Raw genomic sequence first — 16,532 nt, forward strand, 5'->3', positions numbered from 1 at the left:
ATTTTGGAAAAATCAAGCCAAAAACGTTTAGCTATTAAATTGATTAATTAGCTACAGCTAGATTATTAAACAATGGATTTTCACAGTAGATGGTGTTCTGTTCATTACAAGAAGTAGCGATGTGGCGACAGTGTCGATGCCAATAATAAGGTAACACTTTGGTTTGTCACCAGCAGGCGGCAGCAGTGTGACTGCTGTCGATGCTTTATTAGCTTAGGAAGTGGCCATAAGTATACCTACGTAAAGCTGAATTTAACCTACGGACAGCCATGTTTCTGACCAAGGCGGTTTAGGGGAAAGGTGCGTGGGTCAGCTGACTGCGATGTGATGCTAGCAGGTTAGCCATTGAACACGAAGCGGCTACGGACATTATAGTCTTTCACCTCCAACACCGCCGACTGTATGTTACTATTAAGGTAGCTTATGCGCTAGCTATAGTGTTGTTAGGACGTCAAGACAGCTGTGGCAATGCTAGTTAGCCGGAGGAGTTGGGACTACTTAACTAACCATAGGTAGTAATTCTAATGAGCAGGGAAACGGCATTCCAATCATACTAAACGTCAATACACGTCACTTCTAGCCCATGTTCATCTTAATGATTGTTAATGGCGAGGATCGAGCAAAGCAATGGACTGGCCGGCAGAAGTTTCCCACCGGGCAGCGAGAAGGACCGGACAGCAGAGTCTGGACCAGCAGAGTCTGGACCTGACTCTGCTGACCCCCAGGAGCTACAGACCGACAAGTATGGCTTCATGGGGGGTGCACAGCAATATTCTGGACAATCGTAAGTGGTATTTATAAAAAAAAACGATTCAACTTTATTTTTTTAAAAATATTGAATCGAAATGAATTAGCCTGCTGTCATTTACAGGAACCGTCATATTCCTCCCCATAATAATGGACTTCCGTGATAACTTGTGTAAATATGTATGTATGTATGTATGTATGTATGTATGTATGTATGTATGTATGTATGTATGTATGTATGTATGTATGTATGTATGTGTATCTTGTAGATGGAATAGACAGCGCTTTGGAGGTTTTTGAGAGATGTAAATAGCCAAAAAGAGCAGTCAAAGATTCAAATGTCCTATCATAATTTTGATTTGGTTAAACTGACATCACCCTTATCCACAAATAAATAATTGTTTGAGGTTAATGGCAAAATAAGTATGGTATTCTGTCTATACCATGAGGTTGTGACTTAATAAAATGCTGTGTTATTTGGCAAAACGGTTCTGTTGCTTTGGTTTCAACATCATTTGAACCCTTTAGATTGTGGCACGGTCCCACTATTCAGAATACATATTAGTAATGCTGGATCCAAGATTACTGTAGGCCTAGTCTCATAAATCTGACAACACTGTAGGAGTGTTGGATCCCATATTACTGTAGGCCTAGTGTCACACATCCGACAACAGGGTAGGACTGCTGGATCCCAGATTACTTTAGACTATGTGTAGGCTCATAGCTATCTGTCCTTTCAATTTTATTTAAAAATAAATGACGATTTGTGTGGCTGATGGTATTTGCAGCTGAATCTACTCTTGGAAAATGGAGGAGATTTGTATAGGGTTAATAAGGATTTGAGGGATGTGTATAGGGTTAGGGTGAGTCAGGTCTAAACTTGTGTGTGTGTGTGTGTGTGTGTGTGTGTGTGTGTGTGTGTGTGTGTGTGTGTGTGTGTGTGTGTGTGTGTGTGTGTGTGTGTGTGTGTGTGTGTGTGTGTGTGTGTGTGTGTGTGTGTCTCTGTCTGTCTGTGTGTATCTCTGTGTCTCTGCTTGGAGCTGGTCTAATTTGAACTTGGCCTATACCACCGTTGCGTGATATTGTTCAGATCATCCTGCATGGTGATAAAAAGCCAGAACCCGGGGAAGTTCCCCTCGTGGCTTCCTGTTGTTCCCCTCATGCTCTTCACCGGCTGTTTCCACTGCTTTGTCCCACACTAGATTTCCTGTGTTAAGAGGCAAGACGTCAGCCATCTTGGCCCCGTCCTCTACATTTCAACCGGATCTCTAATAATAATTAGTAATTAATACAGGAAGTGATTAAGAGTGTGCAGCGCGCCACACCTCACCGCTGTTTTCAAAACACCCCTCCTTCTTCCATGGGGTCCTCATGCCTTGTGGCCATGAGAGGAGATACATTGTTGTGCTTTGTTCTTTAGTCCTCTAACCCTTTGGCTATGGGAGGAGATGATGGGTGTGCTCTCTATGGGTGGGGTTAAGGATTGGTATTTTCATTCTGCACACGCACACTGAGAGAGAGCATACCTCTTTGTTATGGAGTTTTGTATGATTCTTAGAAATATCTCTAGGCATGCTTTGTGTTTTCACTGTACACTGAGGCCACACCAGGATTATGGTTGTATTGCTCTACAACAAAACCATAGTGTAATTCAAGCTGAGATGTACAGTATGTCTTGTACAGTATGTCTGCTATATGAGAGTTAGTGTATGGTACAGTAATAGTCTCCTATATGAGACTTTAACGTTGACCATTAAAACAGTCCAAAGTTCTGCCTTAGAGAACAAATGGATCCAGCTTGCTCAACAGATAGACTTTGCAACAGATAAACAAAAAAGTATACAAACAGAAAAACACAAATAACTGAAGCCTCCGTTCTTAAGAAGCCACTTGCTTTGGTAGAAAAGCATGCAAAAGCATACACTCTATTGGAGTAACTGCGATTAAGGATTAAAGCGCTTTTCAATTCCGTCCCAGTTTAGACATCATTTGCGTTCTCGCAGCATGTGACAAGATGTGTTTGCATGTTGAACCCTGTTGATCTCTGGTCCTCAGGACGGAGGACGTTCCTGCCGAGGTTCTGAGGCAGCGAGAAGCCAAGTGGCTGGACATGCTCAACCACTGGGACAAATGGATGGCCAAGAAACACAAGAAGGTCAGTTAACTTCTTTCGGATGAGACGTAAAACCGAGGTCCTGACTCACCGAGGTCACTAAAGATCCCAGGGCACTTATCGCAAAAGTGTAGGGGTTTCCCCGGTGTCCTGGCCCAACCAGGCTCATTCAATCTGGCCCCCTAATCATCCTCCTGTATAATTGGCTGACTCATTAATTCCCTCACTCTCCACCTCAAGCTGGTGTGTGGTGAGCGTTCTGGCGCAGATTGGCTGCCGTGCATCACCCAAGTGGGTGCTACACACTGGTGGTGGTTAGTGAGGTCCCCCCCTTCACTGTAAAGCATCTTTGAGTGTCTAGAAAAGCGCTATATAAATTCAATACATCATTATTATTATTAACTAACCCTGACCCTGATTCTCTATTTACTAACCCTAACCATCGATTCACCATCCCTTTCCCTCTATTAAATAACCCTTACCCTCTGTTCCCTAACCCTAGCCCTTTATTTACTAACCCTATCTTAACTAGGACCAACCCTAACCCTCCATTAACTAACCGTAACAGTCGACCACCCCACTCTTCTAGCCCGTCTCCATCAGTGGGTTGGTATTAGGGGCTCAGCTCTGCAGTGGTTCTCCTCCTACTTTTCCCATAGATCATTTTCAGTGTCCATAGGTCTGCACTCCTCCTCCTCTGCCCCTCTGTCTTGTGGGGTCCCCCAGGGGTCCATCCTGGGTCCAATCCTGTTCTGTTTATATATGCTCCCACTTTTACACCGACAATTCACAATTATATCACCCTCTGAGATCCAGGGACTGCCTTCAGACGCTCCTAGAGTGTCTCAAGGAGATAAATGACTGGATGGGGGATATTTTCCTCCAATTTAACAATAGCAAAACAGAAGTTATCATCTTTAACGCCTCCAAATTCAAAAAACCCATCTTCACTGACCTAGGTAGTCTAACCTCATTCTTAAAACCATCTGCTAGAAACCTCTGCGTCATTTTTGATTCGGAGCAATGCTTTAATAAGCTAATCTCCTCCGTCGTGAAGAAGAGCTTCTACCAGCTCAGAACCATCTCTAAAATAAAGCACTCCCTATCATACCACAATCTGGAAATAGTCATCCATACTTTCATAAAATCACGGCTGGATTACTGTAACTCCCTCTACCTGGGTCTCCCTTAGTCCCTCATATCACGCCTCCAAATAGTTCAAAATGCAGCAGCAAGACTGTTGACTGGGTCAAAAAAGTGGGAGCATATCACTACCGTTCTTGCTTCCCTTCACTGGCTGCCAGTACAACAAAGGATCATTTTTAAGTCTGTTCTTATGGTGTTCAAAGCCATCAATGGTCAGGCCCCATCTTATATATCAGACCTGTTACACCCCCACTCAGCCACTAGGTCCCTAAGATCCTCTAATAAGGGTCTTCTACACATGCCCCGCTCCAGACTGAAGCAAAAACGTGACCGGGCCTTCGCTAACCTGACATACGTGATTCCCCCTCCATTTATGCCTTTAAATCAAGGCTCAAAACCCATCTGTACAACCTTGCTTTCCCTCCCCATTAACTATCTGACCTCTGCTTTGTTGTGTGTGGATGTCAGGTTTTATGTATTTTATTTTTATTTTATTCTAATGTTGTTGTTATTTTGCCTTCATGTTTGCCTACTGAATGCACTATGTACAGCACTTTGGTCAGCGCAAACTGTTATAAATGTGCTTTTATAAATAAATAACCCTAACCCTTACTTGCTTACTTACCAACCCTGTATGAACTGACCCTAACCTCCTATTAAAACCCTACCCCTCAATTAACTAACCATATCCCTCCATTAACTAACCATATCCCTCCATTAACTAACCCTAACACTAGATCTATTATGTAATTCCCCCTTCAGTGTTGGAACATATCACACTAATGAAAGCAGTTCTACCATGGTGCTAAAAAAAGGAAAACGGGGCACAATAAACTCCAAATTCCACATGGGCTGGTGTGGAACTAGAACACCTCTAATTGCAGCTGATGTGACACTAAGCTATTGCTGTCAGTGTTTGCTTCCTCTAACCTCAAAGCGTGTCACTTTTAAAACTATTTTGTGTTTGATTGGCAGGTGAAGTTGCGGTGCCAGAAGGGAGTCCCGCCCTCCCTGAGAGGCCGGGCGTGGCTCTACCTGTGTGGAGGGAAGGTGAAGAGAGAGCAGAACAGGGGAAAGTTCCAGGTCAGTCAATTGCTGAGGAAGGTATTGAGGTCGCGTTCCAGGCAGTAAAACATTTAGGCTGGTAGTGATGAGGACGCATTCAGGTCAGTAAAGTGCTTAGGCAGGTAGTGGTGAGGTTCCAGGTCAGTTAAACATTTAATATAAGGTCGTAAGGTCCCAAGCTGAAAATGGCTTATTTATTCCTATTTCACATATGAGATGAGATAGGTGGTAACATATACAGATAGCTAGTTGTCTCCATCTCCACGTTGAGCCACTGTTGTGTGTTCTGTAGAGAGCACCTAGATTACACAGGGTGCAGTGATTCTTTTTAGTAAGAGATGGGTGTGGTAAGAAAGACACATCGAACTGAAACTAGGTCAGCCGGTTACTTCCGGAGGGGAGACATGGTCTGAATGCTTTCAGTAATGCGATTTCCTAAGAACATTGCAAAGCTTTAGAAAAAAACAACATCAATAATTCAACTGAATTATAATTGGGGCTTCAGCGTGAGTGTGAATGCACTGAACGTGTTTGTCTGTGCCCACAAAAATGTAAAACAATGTATATAATAATCCCAAAAAGTAATGATATAAACATGCTAGGAGCCAGTAGCAGTGCCCCCCAGAGGGTCAGCTGTCTTTGTTATGGGCAGTGCAGGAGTGTTATCCCAGGTGAAGTGTCTTTCTTACGAGCAGAGCGTGAGTGTTAACCCAGGTGTACTGTCTTGCTCGTGGGCAGGGCAGGAGTGTTAATTTAAATGTATTTGTGTTGTTGGAGGAAACCGGTACCCTGTCTCATCAGATGGTTTTGTGTAACAAACCCTCTTGCACGTCATGTTACCAGATTGTTTCACAAATCCAACGTTGAAGTATTGGATGAGCCCTCGGTCTATCACGTAGCTCTTCATAGGAGGCTGATTGGTCTGAAGAACCACTGTGGTTCGGTCACAAGCTCATCACTTGACGCTTGGCTTGCATCGTAAACTCGATCTTTATCTCGCCAATCCTGCTTCCTCGCAAGATCGGCAAACCAGAGCACCGTGAGGAAACCCACGTGAACACAGGGATAACGTTCACACTCCCCACAGAAAGCCCCAGCAGTGCTAACAACTGGGCCACAGCACCCCCTATATCACCTTTTCCATCAAGACTTAACGCCGCACATTTACTTTCTACCCCCAACATCTCCGTGTTTGTTGGTTTTCAGGACCTGGACAGCCAACCGGGCGACCCCAAATGGGTGGATGTGATCGAGAGGGACCTGCATCGACAGTTCCCCTTCCATGAGATGTTTGTGGCCAGAGGAGGTCACGGGTGAGGAGAACCATCCCCACCATGCACGTTTTTCTCAGATACGGCTTTCTGTCGGTGGAAGTACCCGCATTGGGGAAGTACTCTCTTCTCTGGGTGAACAAATATGAAGATCGTATTGTGTACAGCGCAATGAACGACGGCAGTGGTGTGAGAAGCACAAGGCTGGTGTTTCTGTATCGCATCATTCGTATTCTAAACAGCAGGACCCTGCGGTACCCTGAAAGAAAGTCCACCCTAAGATATCATGAATATTCATCCCAGGGATATAAAGTACTGGGTTAGGGTTCCTGTTTTTAAATAATTTCTTTAAAAAAAGGAACAAAATCCAACGTGTGTGTGTGTGTGTGTGTGTGTGTGTGTGTGTGTGTGTGTGTGTGTGTGTGTGTGTGTGTGTGTGTGTGTGTGTGTGTGTGTGTGTGTGTGTGTGTGTGTGTGTGTGTGTGTGTGTGTGTGTGTGGTTGTGTGTGTGTGTGTGTGTGTGCAGGCAGCAGGACCTGTTCCGGGTACTGAAGGCCTACACCCTGCACCGGCCGGAGGAGGGGTACTGCCAGGCGCAGGCCCCGATCGCCGCCGTCCTCCTCATGCACATGCCCGCTGAGGTAAACACACACACAGTGACTACAAACCATTCTCAGATACTATAGTTATATATACTTAACTATGAGATAATTTGAATGCAGAAATACTTTTCATCAGCGATTCCCAACCTATGGCCTGTGAGGGTTTTGCAGGCGGGCCGCCAAATCATTGGCAAAACACTTAATTTTACGTTTTTAATATTAATTAGAAAAACCTATTTAAATTTAAAATAATGAATCTGTTTGTTTTTTTTAGCTTTAAAACCTTTAAAAATGTTAGATAGCATCAGGTACACAGTCCCACTAGTCAAACAAAAAAGAAAAAGAAATTATAGCGATAGAAAGTCATCGAAACGTCATGAGTCACCGAGAACGCAGTGGCAGTGGAAGCATTCTATCGGTTCAGCCCACTTAAAGCAAAGGCGTTCAAACGCAGGATAGACGATCAACTGGATCGATTGGTCCTAATGTGTGGGACGTAGCACTGATGGGGCTCGTGCGATGCTAAGCACGCACGGTGGAGTCATCACCCGGGTGGAAGCTGTGGCTCCGCTAGTAGCAACTGCAGTATGCACAGAGAAGCGCAGGCTATAGAGAAAATGCCTGCAGATCTAAAGACTGCTCTAGATCATGTTTATGTTCTGTTTTAGGTGCTTCCTTCAGATAGCGCTTACTAAATACCGTTACTAACACTATGCGAAAGGACCGTGATTATATAAGGTCATTTTTTAACTTTTAAACATCTCTGCAATGTTTAGCTCTGGAATTACTTGGGGTTTTCAAGGGTTCAAATTCATGTGTCTGAGAAGGTTGGAAACCGGTGCTTTAGATATAGATCTATATCTATATAGATGTCTACTGTATATCTATATAGAGATAGATAGATGGATAGATAGATATTTACACTATTGATATACTTTGGTATATTTCTATACCCTATAGGTATACTATATCTGTTGTGTTTCTGGTAATTAACTGCTAGTCCCTTGTCACTGTACTCAGCATGTACCAGCTGCTGGCTGACATGAACCCGCTGAACTGCGGGTTCATGTCAGCGGTCCCGGTTACGCTTCTGTTTTGATTTCTAAAGAGCTACTTCCTGTTTTACCACAGGATGCCTTCTGGGGCCTGGTGCAGATCTGTGAAAAGTACCTGCCAGGGTACTACAGCAAAGGACTGGTAAGGCTTCCCTCAACCAGATTAATCATGTTGTTGTCTGTGAGGAGACCGGCCTGGGTTCAAAGTCACAGATACCCAAGGAATGCCCTGCGGTAGTCAGACGACTCTTAAAGTTAGATTACACATTGACAGTGCTACGCAAGGCCATTACGCTCTGGTTCAGCAGGAGATATTAAAGATAAAGCTGTTTAATGGGTTTCTTAGCAGAGGCAAACAATTTCTGTTGTTGTAATCATAAATGTTTGATGTTAAGAGTCAGAGGTGTTGGCGCGAAGATGAATTCTCTGGGACAAAGTGGTTACTCTGCCAAGTTTTGTTTGACAGCATGTAAGGGAATTAGACAGAAGTAATCTAAGAAACAAATAAAAAAGTGGTCCAGGAAACAAATGGCAATAGTACACAGTGTGGCCACCAGAGGGAACCAACTCCTCTCCTCTCACATGCTTCACTTTGTAGAGAAGAGGCATACTTGTCTACTTGAGACTATAAGACTCTTCCAGACTATAGCTTGTTATATGACATGTATATTGTCCAGTATTTGTCTTATGTAATCATCTTGAAACATTACAATAATTGCCCTTGAGGTGAGCGGGTGATGCAGCTAGAGACAATCAGTTGGTGAAACCATCCCAGTGAAGTGTAGTTCTGCGTTTCTTCTTCTACCTCTCACACCGGTTCTTCCTCTCCCTGTCCCTGCGCCTTCTCCATCCCCTCCCAGGAGGCCATCCAGCTGGACGGGGAGATCCTGTTCTCCCTGCTGAAGAAGGTGTCCCCCGTGGCGCACCGCCACCTGAAGAAGCACAAGATGGAGCCCATCCTCTACATGACGGAGTGGTTCATGTGCGCCTTCTCCCGGACGCTGCCCTGGGCCTCGGTGCTGCGCGTCTGGGACATGTTCCTGTGTGAGGGTGAGCGCCCGTGCCCACCTCGATGCTCAACTACACCGCTCTGCTCCACTCTATACTGATCCACACGGCTATACAACACTCTATACTGCTTCACTCCATACTGATCTACACTGTTGTACTCCACTCTATACTAACCTACACCGGTCAATTCTACTCTATACTATTGTGTTCTACTCTGTTCTATACTACTATGTAGTCTATCGTCTACACTGCTCTGCACTACTCTGTACTGCTCTACTCTATACTACTCTTTTACTATTCTACTCTATACTATTGTGTTCTACTCTGTTCTATACTACTATGTAGTCTATCGTCTACACTGCTCTGCACTACTCTGTACTGCTCTACTCTATACTACTCTTTTACTATTCTACTCTATACTATTGTGTTCTACTCTGTTCTATACTACTATGTAGTTTATCGTCTACACTGCTCTGCACTACTCTGTACTGATCTACTCTATACTACTCTTTTACTATTCTACTCTATACTACTCTACTCTCTACGACTCTATACTACTCAACTCTATGCTGCTCTATACTACTCTACACTAGTCTGCTGCTCTACTCCACTCTGTAGCACTCTATACACCTCTTCCTTTTCCCCCGTTGAGCCCGGGTAACACCACCACATTAACTCGGGACCACCGGGGCGTCCCAACGCCCTCTCTTGGCTCTCTCTGCTCCCAGGGGTGAAGATCATCTTCCGCGTGGGCCTGGTCCTGCTCAAGTGCATGCTGGGGTCCCCGGAGAAGCTGAAGAAGAGCCAGGGTCTGTACGAGACCATGGAGCTGCTGAAGGCCCTGCCGCCGGCCTACATGGAGGAGGGCTTCCTGGTCCGGGAGGTAGGGAGACGTGGCTGGAGCTCCACCCTGGACACACACACCTTATCCACTAACCCCAGGGGGCCGATCTGACCATCTCCACGGGGTCTTCTCATGTGTAGGAGGTGTGAAGAATAGATTATGTAAGGTTTTATCTGTGAGGTTTGTTTAGATTACTAGTGCACCTGTCTTTATCTCACATTTAGATCTATTGAGCAGACTCTCTTATTCAAAGGGACTTGCAGTGATTCTCTCGATAAGCAGGTCAGGTCTAGGACTCTTGCTTCAGTAAAGGTTAAACCCTAGCCATGTGTTGTTGTTGTTGTAGGGTGTGCAGATAGTACAGGTGAGGTACAGTATGTACGGTCGAGGTACAGTAAGTAGAGGGCAGGTACAGTAAATACAGGGCAGGTACAGCAAGTATAGGGAGGCACAGGTGTAGTACATTTTAGGCCGAGTTGAGGTACCGGTGAGATGCAGTCAGTACAGGCTGGGCTGCGGAAGGTGGTGTTCACAGCCCTCCCCTTTGATCATTCAACTGGGAGACGTTCAAACGTTCTGGTCTTAGCACCTTGAATGGTTTACTGAAACTCTCCTCCACCTCCCTCCCTCCCTCCCTCCCTCCCTCCCTCCCTCTCCTTCCTCCCCCCCTTCCCCCCCCTCCCCTCTCCTCCCCCCCCTCTCCCCCCCCCCCCTCTCCTCCCCCCCCATCCCTCTCCACATCCCTCCCTCCCTCCAAACCTCCCTCTCTCCCCTCCCTCCCCCCCCCCCCCCTCTCCCTCCCTCTCCACATTCCTCCCTCCCTCCAAACCTCCCTCTCTCCCCTACCTCCCTCCCCCCCTCCCCCCCCCCCCCAGGTGGTGGAGTCCCCCGTGTCGGAGCGGGACATCGAGCGGGAGCACGTGGCCCAGCGGCGCCGCTGGGAGGAGAGCCGGGGGGAGCTGCGCTGCCGCTCCCCCGGCAGGATGCACGGCGCCCGGGCCATCATCACCGCCGAGCCCCCCCGGCGCCAGGACCTCCAGCAGAACCCCACCATCCTGGTGGAGACCCCCCCGGCCGCCGCCGCCCCGTCCAACGGGGGCCCGGGGGAGGAGCCGGCCGGAGGGAAGGGGAAGAAGAAGAAGAAGAAGAGGAAGAACAAGGAGGAGGAGAAGGCAGCGCCGTCCGTCCCTCCGTCCGCCCCCAGCGACCCCCCTCGCTCCCTGAAGGACGGCTCCCGGCAGGCCTCCGAGGAGAGCCTGAGCAGCCAAGAGCACGACTCCTACCTGTAGGCTCCACCGACGGGAAGGATGCGAACTGAGGCTTCCACCAATGGGAGCGATGCTACCTCGTAGCGTCTTGCTGTCTGATGGGGCTTCCACCAATGAGAGGGATGATTGCTCATTGCCTCTTGCTCTCCGATGAGGCTTCCGCCAATGGGAGCGACGCTATCATGTAGTGTCTTGCTGTATGCGGAGGCTTCCGCCAATGGGAGCGATGCTATCATGTAGTGTCTTGCTGTATGATGGGGCTTCCACCAATGGGAGCGATGCTATCATGTAGTGTCTTGCTATATGATGGGGCTTCCACCAATGGGAGCGATGCTATCATGTAGTGTCTTGCTATATGATGGGGCTTCCACCAATGGGAGCGATGCTATCCTGTAGTGTCTTGCTATATGATGGGGCTTCCACCAATGGGAGCGATGCTATCCTGTAGTGTCTTGCTGTATGATGGGGCTTCCACCAATGGGAGCGATGCTATCATGTAGTGTCTTGCTATATGATGGGGCTTCCACCAATGGGAGCAACGCTAACATGTAGCATCTTGTTTTTAGATGCTCAATTTTACCACCAAAGCTTTGGCTGCTTCATTTTTGTTCTGTTATTCATATAGATTTAGATTTTGGGTTAAAAGTGTACATGATGGTTATTTTGTTGATGAAATCTTAGATACACACTATTGAAGAACGCTAACTAAATAAAATAGCTGTGGGAGGAAGGAAATACTTGATCAAACTTTGAAGGAAAGTCAAAATTATTCAGACAAAATGAGAATATTATTGTTTTAAACTGCTGTACAACCATGTCAAGTGCCATCCACAGAATATTGCCACATTCTTCCAAATATTTGGAGATATCTTGAATTGTAATAAGACTGAAAGGCACATGAAGGATGTAAACCTGACTAACATTTAGTGTCATTTTAGTAAAGTCTTCAAATAATCACTTTATACGATCATGTTTATATTATAGTAATACAAAATGATTTATCATTGTGTTTATAATAATAATAATGATGTATTTGTTTGAATCATCACTTTATAATGATTAGATTATAATATAGTAATAAATAATGTTTTTATTATGTATTATAATTATAATGTATATTTGCACTAAATAATGTTGCTGTGCAACAAATTGTCCTGAAATTGGCTTTAAACAATATATACGTGCGTAGATTTCAAAAATGTTGGGAGCACAATTATTCAAACTTTTAATGTGATGGATCATTTTTAATGTTTTATTATTTAAACACACTGTGAAGATCACAGACCACCTGTACACATTTGTTATCCATTGAGAAGGATTTAGTTATTATTTCTCTGCCAATCATTTATATGGATGGAAAGAGGTTGATTTTTTGACATGTATTATGCCATAATGGATTGTGCATCTTATAGAATTTGCTGAATTCAGGGAAACTTTTGTTGGATAAAATGGCTAATGGGAATTACCGATCATGAGCGCCAGTTCTTTAGGTTTGTTGCGTTACACTGTTTATTATTTCCTCATAGAAGTAGCAGAAGCAGCCCACCAGGTCGACCCATAGAGGGCTCCCTTGTGCTTCTTAAGATATTTAAAAACGTAAACCGCTTGTTCTATTTGATTCGAAACCAATGACTCTTTATACGCAACACAGCTCCGCAGCTGTTCTGATGGAGGACTATAACTGAAAACCTTTTGGTCATTTAGAAAGAAAAACTGAGCCATCACTTTGAGATTATTTATATCTGCACATTTTTTGTATGTGTAATTATCTCCTACATTGAACATCCAAATAGCCAATGCCTATATGCTATTGAAACTACAGACTTTCTTTTGTACCAAAATCTCCAATTTTTCAAGAAATAAATTAGTCCAAATCCAGAAAAAGCAATCCAGGATGTCGACTCACCTTGTGTTTGATACCAGGAGAACCATAAGGATCAGTTCAACACCCCAACCCCACCGGGCCAGCTCAATGCCCTTATGTGTTATCATTCAACACGCCTCTGCAGACACACACACACACACACACACACACCTGTTTCCCCGGCTCTTTCAGCTCAAAGAGGAATTTGCATCTCAAATAGAGACAAATTCCCACCCAACACACACCAGCCCTCAGAGGAGCCGTGTGAGACTGTGTGTCCCTCAGCGTGGTGAAAGGATAGGGGGGGGACTTAACTGGCCCCTCATCAGGAACAAAAGAACTACAGTCTTCAAGTCAAACCTTCCTAATACTTCTGATTTTGAATTTATTATTCACAAATATAATATAATTTGTGTTCAAAATGAAGGTGGTTAGACATGAAGATAATTATTTAGTTTTGAATGGATCTGATGGGACACACATTTCAATGCGTTTGTGTCTCTGAAAGACCCGTCGCAGGGAAGAGGAATCCTCTCTCTGATTTCATGCAGTCCCGTATTTCCCGTATTTTCCCATACATTTTGTAAACGGAGCCATTTCAGGGGCCCTGTTGGATAATCCCAGCAGCCACAAAGATGAAGACGCTTCTTTATTTATGACCCCGGGGAGCGTGGGGCTGTCTGCCACCGAGAGACGGAGACAACCAGGAGCGTCACATGAGACGGGACAGACGGACGGACTGACTGACTCACTGACCTACTGACATACATCATGCTTGTATGATTTCATTTTCAACTGTGGGAAACAATGCTTCTCTGTCTGGTGCAGAAATGATTAATATAAACTCTATATAACAAGCGTATAGTGAACCCTATAAATACACTGAACACTGTGGTTGATATATGTATAACTAGTTCACAACTCTACACTAGGATTGATCTAAACTTTATATACCTCTATAGTGCATCACTATTGTTATCCATTTTATTTAACTCTTTAGTGTATAACCCTACACTATAGCGTGTAGTGTAAGCTTTATGTCTGATCTGGTATCAGGAGATCAGACTGAACCTAGACATAGCCAACCAGACATATGGTTGTATCCACGCAACACATTCACTTCTACAGCCAGATCAATCATGTGGCCGTCATGTTTACATTTTACAACACGAACACACGGAAAGATGGTCAGGTCCTCTATTCAAGAAAATGTTGAATCGGCTTTTTGTGTCAATATGTGCTGTAGGCATTGATATATGGGTGGGATCTGTGTGTGTGTGTGTGTGTGTGTGTGTGTGTGTGTGTGTGTGTGTGTGTGTGTGTGTGTGTGTGTGTGTGTGTGTGTGTGTGTGTGTGGGGGGGGGGGGGGGGGGGGGGGGTTAGATGGGTTTATGGATGAGCTCATTGACCATATGTGTGAAGCGTCTGGCAGATTAGAGTCTGGTTAGGTAAGCTGTAAGAACCCCACAAAGGTTTTAATAACAAGGGTCCAGTCCCTCTACCCTGGACTCTCCAGTCCCCCCACCCTCTAGGCCCCTCCGAACTCAGACCCTCCACCACCAGGCCCTCTGCACCCCAGTCTGGGTCTCTCCCTAGTTGCCACGACAACAGAAAGAGCAGCGTTCACGTCTTATCACCTAACTCAGGAAGTCTGAATGTCTGTCTGGGACATCAGTGCGTCGTCCTAGTAGGTCATCGAACGTGTATGTGTGTGTGTGTGTGTGTGTGTGTGCGTGTGTGCGTGTGCGTGTGCGTGCGTGTGTGTGTGTGTGTGTGTGTGTGTGTGTGTGTCTGTGTGTGTGTGTGTGTGTGTGTGTGTGTGTGTGTGTGTGTGTGTGTGTGTGTGTGTGTGTGTAGTCCACTGGACCCCAGTTGGATGGTAGCCGGGATTGACTCGCATCCCAGAATGTCTGTCACAACAGCTGCGTCTCTCCCTTCAGGTTGGGAACCTCAGGATCTGCCCTGATACCAAAATAACAATGAGTAATAGATCAGATAAAACAGGATCCGTCCTCTGTATTGAAAACGCTATTCCCTTGTTGGTAGTCGGGCTCGTTTCAGTAACAACAGTGGTGTGTTTCCATGACAACCCGCGAGGCATGCCGTCTGACCGGTTAGCGGCCAATGCAAATTATCTCTGTAGTGCACGACTTCAAGTTGCATGCCACGCCGACGGCTGTTTGAACGCCCCGAGCAAGCATCTTTAAATGTTCTCGCTCTCTCAAACACACAAACACGCATGCACACATATACAGACACACACACACACACACACACACACACACACACACACACACACACACACACACACACACACACACACACACACACACACACACACACACACACACACACACACACACACACACACACACACACACTCACACACACACTATTGCAGAAAACTATTTTGGACCTGAGGGCTCTGTCAGTGTTGTTCAGTATAGGTGCACTCAAGCTTCTGAACTGAGCAATACTGTCAGTGCTACAAGAGTAAAGCTCCTGTACACAATACTGTCAGTACTACAAGAGTAAAGCTCCTGTACACAATACTGTCAGTACTACAAGAGTAGAGCTCCTGTACACAATACTGTCAGTACTACAAGAGTAGAGCTCCTGTGCACAATACTGTCAGTACTACAAGAGTAGAGCTCCTGTACACTCTACTGTCAGTACTACAAGAGTAAAGCTCCTGTACACAATACTATCAGTACTACAAGAGTAGAGCTCCTGTACACAATACTGTCAGTACTACAAGAGTAGAGCTCCTGTGCACAATACTGTCAGTACTACAAGAGTATAGCTCCTGTACACTCTACTGTCAGTACTACAAGAGTAAAGCTCCTGTACACAATACTATCAGTACTACAAGAGTATAGCTCCTGTACACAACACTGTCAGTACTACAAGAGTAGAGCTTATGTCCTGAAAAATACTGTCAGTACAAGAGTAGAGCTCCTGTACTAAATTCTGTCAGTGCTACAAGAGTAGAGTTCCTGTACACAAAAAATACTGTCATTACCACAAGGGAAGAGCTCCTGTACATAACAATACTGCCAGTACTACAAGGGAAGATATACTTAACAATACTGTCAGTAGCACAAGGGAAGAGCTACTGTGCACAAGGTTGGGATTTCATCGGCTTCTTGTTGATCTGTTTGCCAGAAAGGTTTGCTGGCTCTCTGTTTATCTGTTGGTTAGTTGGGCCCGAATCAGTATTCATCTGAGGTCACTTCCTGTCATTGTTCTGTCACATCCCTGCTGTCTCGCCAGTTCCTGTCCATCTAGTGCGGTCTTCCCCTGGCAAGGAAACACACACGTGTGTGTGTGTGTGTGTGTGTGTGTGTGTGTGTGTGTGTGTGTGTGTGTGTGTGTGTGTGTGTGTGTGTGTGTGTGTGTGTGTGTGTGTGTGTGTGTGTGTGTGTAACAGAGAGAGAGAGAGAGAGAGAGAGAGAGAGAGAGAGAGAGAGAGAGAGAGAGAGAGAGAGAGAGAGAGAGAGAGAGAGAGAGAGAGAGAGAGGCAGACAATGCAAGAGAAAGGGTGAG

The 16,532-nt window shown here is 45.4% G+C and overlaps 1 protein-coding gene across 1 annotated transcript; it reads left to right on the forward strand.

Annotated features, from left to right (window-relative positions):
* Window positions 1-177: 177 nt before the first annotated feature.
* LOC130381112 (TBC1 domain family member 10A-like) lies at window positions 178-13,042 on the forward strand. The gene is made up of 9 exons (XM_056588549.1): window positions 178-784; window positions 2,803-2,902; window positions 4,982-5,089; window positions 6,278-6,384; window positions 6,869-6,983; window positions 8,076-8,141; window positions 8,860-9,049; window positions 9,739-9,893; window positions 10,730-13,042. Exons 1-9 carry the CDS (start codon window positions 606-608, stop codon window positions 11,141-11,143), a joined length of 1,434 nt encoding a protein of 477 aa, XP_056444524.1. The 5' UTR covers window positions 178-605; the 3' UTR covers window positions 11,144-13,042.
* The last annotated feature ends 3,490 nt before the right edge of the window (window positions 13,043-16,532 follow it).

The sequence above is a fragment of the Gadus chalcogrammus genome, chromosome 4 (assembly GCF_026213295.1).
Source record: "Gadus chalcogrammus isolate NIFS_2021 chromosome 4, NIFS_Gcha_1.0, whole genome shotgun sequence".
In the NCBI taxonomy this organism is placed as follows: domain Eukaryota; kingdom Metazoa; phylum Chordata; class Actinopteri; order Gadiformes; family Gadidae; genus Gadus; species Gadus chalcogrammus.